Genomic DNA, 5,693 nt, shown 5'->3' with positions numbered 1-5,693 from the left:
TCTTTTATTTCTAATTAATAAAGTATATTTGATTTTATATATGTCATATACATGCTTTTATTACTAATTTTTTTCTTCTTTTTCCAAATATTGATTTGTAGGTGCAAATGGAGGTTCATCTAAGGCAGATAAACATATTTCAGCTCGAGAATATTATGCATATAGGCTTCAGTGTCGTCCGGGAAATTACTTGCTCAGAGTTGGAAGATGTTTTCAACAATATATCGTTGACATGTATGTCAAGGTAGAGAATACACGCTTGGATTTATTTCGAAGGAACCAACAGACAATAAGGGCTGATCTTTATCAAGGACTTCTTGATACTATAGATTGTGGAGAAGAATGTGCAGCAAATGTTGGAAGACGAGTTATATTGCCTGCAACGTTTATAAGTGTCCCTCGATATTTGAAGAAGAGATATCTAAATGCGATATCATTAGTTTAAAGGTTTGGCAAGCCTGATTTATTTATAACAATGATATGCAATCCTAATTGGCCTGAAATCAAACAAGAACTTGCTGCTGGAGAAGAAGCACAAAATAGGTCAGATATTGTTTCAAGAGTTTTTAGGGCAAAGGTACTTGCTTTAAAACATTTAATTAGGAAGAAGCAAATATTTGGAGAAGTGGCTGCAATGATTTATGTTATTGAATTCCAAAAAAGAGGTTTACCTCATGCTCATTTTCTCATTATTTTGAAATCAAAATTCAAAATAAAGACTCCTGATGACTTTGATAAGTTTGTTTGTGCTGAAATTCCATCTTCTAAAAATGGATATTTAAGAGAGATTGTGATCAAGCATATGATGCATGGTTCATGTGGTCATCTTAATCCAGAATGCCCATGTATGAAACATAAAGAACAACGTGGATATTGTAAGTATGGTTATCCAAAGAAAAATTGTGAAGAGACAAAAAGTAATAGTGATGGATATCCTTTGTATCGAAGGAGAGCTACGTGTGATACTGTCAAAGTCCGGGGTGTTGAAATGGATAATTCATGGGTGATTCCATATAATCCATATCTTTTAGCTTATTTCAGTTGTCACTTAAATGTTGAAGTTTGTTCCACTATTGAAGCGGTGAAGTATCTTTATAAGTATGTTTATAAAGGCCATGACAAGATATCTTTCAATATTGTTCAAACAACAGATGGAGTTCCCGTGCAAGATGAGATTGAACAGTATCAGTCAGGTCGATGGGTTTCACCCTATGAGGCTGCGTGGCGTCTTTTTGGTTTTGATTTTTATGAAATGTATCCTTCAGTTTTACCTCTTCCTGTTCACTTGCCTAATTTCCAGCTGATACAGATGAGACCTCACGAACAACCGACATCAATTGTTTCATATGCTAAGCATACTAGAACCTGTTTAACAGAGTTTTTCAAAATGAATTGTAAATCAACTTTGGGAACAGGATGGCTATATAGTGAATTTTTAGAGCACTATTGGTGGAATGCATCAGATAAACCGTGGAAGAAAAGAAAGAATAAAAAAATCCAGATTGGAAGGTTAGCATTTGTTGGACCTTCTGAAGGTGAAAGATACTATTTGCGATTGCTGCTTCACAATGTCAGAAGTCCGAAGTCGTTTGAAGATCTACGTAGAGTCAATGGGAACATTTATGCCATTCATCAGCAGGCAGCACTGAAGTTAGGATTAATAGAAGAAGATGATGCAATTTAATTGTGCTTGACTGAAGGATGTGCCATCCAGATGCCTCATGTTATTTGAAGATTGTTTGCCACAATACTTATTTTCTATCAGCCTAGCGATCGTCTAACTTTGTGGTTAAAATATTATAATTCTTTTTCAGAGGATTACCGATATAAATATCCCACAGATGCTGCAAGAGTGAAACAGTTAACCGTAAGATCGATTGAGCAATTAGTTGAGTCAATGGGAAGTTCGTTGAAGGCTTTTGGGTTACATAATTTAGTAGAAGATGATGGTGATGCTATACATGTTACAAAAGATATAGAAGATGCATTGAATGCTCCGATACTAGAAGAGTGTTTAGAATGTAAAGAAAAGTTAAATCAGGCTCAACGAGTTGTATTCGATGTCATAATGGATCATGTTACAAAGGGGAAGCCTGGTGCCTTTTTCATAGATGGTCATTGTGGAACGAGGAAATTTTTTTTTATATAATGCTCTTTATGCAGAAATCAGATCAATGAATAAGATTGTTTTACCAACAACAACTTCGGGAATTGCTGCAGCCAATATTCCTTCTGGTAGAACTGCGCATTCACGGTTTAAAATCCCTTTAGATCCTTTGGGCTCACTTGCTTGTAATGTTCCTAAGCAGGGAAGTGTAGCAGCGCTTTTAAGGGAAACAACGTTGATTATTTGGGATGAAGCTTCTATGGCTAAGAAGGAAAATATTGAATCCCTCGATTCACTACTAAGAGATATTTGCAATTCAAGTGTATTATTTGGAGGCAAATTAGTAGTTTTGGTGGGGATTTTAGACAAGTTCTTCCAATTGTTCCACGCAAATCACAGAGAGAAGAAGTTGCTGCAAGTTTAGTTAGTTCTGCTCTGTGGCCACAACTGCTGAAGTTCAGGCTTACTGAAAACTTAAGGGCTAAAGATGATCCTGCATATGCAGCTTTTCTGTTGGCACTAGGAAATGGTGAATTGCAAAAAACGGAGGTTACGTTTGTTGAGCTGCCATCAGATATTGTTAAGCCTTGTTGTACTGGAATAGCTGATGATGTACATCTAACAGCTGTAGCATTTCTAGAAATGGATATGTTTCCATTCAGTTCAGACATTTTTACTACAAGAGCTATATTGACACCGATGAATGAGAATGTTGATGCCATAAATTTATGTTTGATTTGCAAATTCTCGGGTGAATTAGTAGTGTATAAAAGTTATGACACTATGATTGATGAATATTGTGCCGTATATCCTACTGAATTTCTAAACAAACTTTGCCTTGGTGGTATGAGTCCTCATGAGCTTGAGCTAAAAGTTAATAGTCTTGTTCTTCTGTTAAGAAACCTTCTGCCAGCATCTGGTTTGTGTAATGGAACAAGACTCATATGCAAGCGGTTTTTCCGTAATCTCATTGAGTGTGTTATTGCTGTTGGACATAATAAAGGTCAGCATGTGTTAATTCCAAGAATATCATTACGTCCATCAGATTCAGAAGGCTATCCTTTTAAGTTTCAGAGAAAACAATTTCCTTTGAAACTTAGTTTTGCAATGACAATCAATAAAGCTCAGGGACAAACACTTAGTCAAGTTGTGGTTTTTTTTAACTGCGATCCTGTTTTTCACATGGACAATTATATGTCGCACTTTCTCGAGCTCGTAAATCAGCTAATGTCAGTGTAATAACTGAAGCTAGCACTAAGCAACGGAAGGCGACAGAAGTGAAGAATATAGTATTTTATGATATTATTCGTTTGGCAGGAATCATTTAGAGTGGCAAAAGAGGTAAGTTATCATCATCCTTTTTCATTCATATTGGTTTTGAGAGTGAGTATATTTTCTTAAAACCAATAATTTCTACACCATCACAATGAGTAAGCTTATTTTTATTTTTTAATAACTTTTATCTGTTTTCCTATGTGTTTGCAGTGATGGAACAACTAGGAATTTAATCTAAATAATTCATTTGTAGGTTATTTTTCATTTTAAGTTATGTACATGAACATATTTGTAGTTCAAAATATAGATTTTAAAATTAGGAGAAATGCCACAAAAATGTAAATGTAAATAGTGGAAAATTAGATATATTAATCTTATTTTCATTATCAGAGGAAAAAAAAAGGAAAAAAAAGGAGAAAAAGGAGGAGACAAGAACACTATTACATGTTGAGATAGTTCAAGCATGCAATCTCTTTTGGAAGGGGGGTGGAAATTTATGTCATCAACTTTTGCATGCATTCTTTTCCCATCTATTTTTTCACTATATAAGCAATGTTTAGCATAATTTGCATTCTCTAAAAAACCAACTAATTCTAAACTTATGCTATACATTAAAAAAAAATTCAAATACATAAACGATTGGTTAAGCTGTACCAGGTTCAACACACAGCAATCAATCATCAACTACTTCATAGGTATGTTCAATCCAAATTTCATGTAAACATAAATTCTGTTATCACTTCATAGATTTAGATAGATATGCACGTGTTGTTATTTCTTAGTTTATGGCTTTAAAATTGTTTCTATTATATAAATTGTGCATGCTAAAAATTACTAATTTAAGTTTGAGAGCATGCAGTATGAAACTTTCTACTTTAAAATCATAACAAGCTTAGATAATTTTAGGGAATTTGCATAATAAAAAGGAAATTTTGACATTTGCTACCACCTAAAACACCTCGCTTCAGATTTGCTACCTATTTAAATTTTTTTTTTATTTTGCTACCACCCTAAACAGAGTTTTTTAGAAATTACTACCACTTGTCTTACACCGTTAGCATTTCCGTTACAACCACCCAACCACCGTCTAGCCACCACCCAAACACCCACTCCTTCCATCGTCACTGTTCAACATCAATCCTACCGCAACCACCAACCAACCACCCACTCCTTCCACCGACACTGTTCAACATCAACACCATCGCAACCACCACCCAACCCGCTCCCAAATCCCCTGCCGCGACCACAGCCGCTCAAACTAACCACCATCAACAATCGCCAATGAGCAGCAGAACCACAACCAACCACCATCAATTACCGCCCCTTTCCCCTGTTCCCTCGCATCACCACCAATCGACACCAACACATAATCCCAGCCACTGCCAGCCGCCGCACACAGAAAAGAGGAACCCAAATTCGCAATCCCAGCCCCGTTCGAACCCCAGCAATCGAACCCAAAATCGCAACCCCAGTTCCGTTCGAACCCCAGCAATCGAACCCAAATTTGCAAGCCGCCAGCGTCGCGATCCCTACCCACTTCTCAGCCCCCTCCCCTCAAAAACCCGCCTAAATCCCAGCCAAAAACCCCAATCGATCTGAGCAAATCTCAAACCGCAATTCAATTAAGCTTGTGGGTAACGAGAGTGGAGAATGTGGGTGAAGGAGAAGGAGGAAGAGCGGTCTTTTGGGAGTTTTACGGCGGCGAGGTGGAGGACCATGGGGAGGTGGCGCCGGCGGCAGGAGGGGTATGGTGGCTAAGGTGTTTTGGGTGGCTGGTTTTGTTTTTGTCTTTTTTTTTTTTATTTTTTTTTAATTTCTTAATAAACTTAACGGAAATCCTAACGGATTCCGTTAAGTGGTATTGAATTTTAACAACATATGTTTATGGTGGTAGCAAAGTAATTTTTTTTTTAAATAGGCAGCAAATCTGAAGTAAGGTGTTTTAGGTGGTAGCAAATGTCAAAATTTCCTAATAAAAAGTGTATTTTGAGTATCTACAAATGCATGCACAATCATCTTTCATTTATGTATTTTGAACATCAATATAAGGCATGCAAACTAATTATAAATCATACACATTAGATGTTGTACAGTAGGAATAGAAGACTGATGTTAATTTTCATTTCTAACACTCTACATGCATAGTTTGAGAATCATTTGTTTTAAGCATGCAGTATGAAACTTTTTACTTTAAAATCATAACAAGATTAAATAAATTTTAGGGAATTTGCATAATAAAAAGTGTATTTTGAGTATCTACAGATGCATGCACAATCATCTTTCATTTATGTATTTTGAACATCAATTTAAG

At 36.0% G+C, this 5,693-nt stretch overlaps 1 protein-coding gene across 1 annotated transcript; it reads left to right on the top strand.

The window, feature by feature from the left end:
• Positions 1 to 475: 475 nt before the first annotated feature.
• On the top strand, positions 476 to 1,684 carry LOC145625074 (uncharacterized). Its single transcript, XM_081678156.1, has one exon. It carries the CDS (start codon positions 476 to 478, stop codon positions 1,682 to 1,684), a length of 1,209 nt encoding a protein of 402 aa, XP_081534282.1.
• Positions 1,685 to 5,693: the final 4,009 nt, after the last annotated feature.

The sequence above is a fragment of the Chenopodium album genome, chromosome 3, assembly GCF_948465745.1.
Source record: "Chenopodium album chromosome 3, dcCheAlbu1.1, whole genome shotgun sequence".
NCBI classification, from domain to species: Eukaryota; Viridiplantae; Streptophyta; class Magnoliopsida; order Caryophyllales; family Amaranthaceae; genus Chenopodium; species Chenopodium album.
This window is presented reverse-complemented; position numbering and strand designations above follow the sequence as displayed.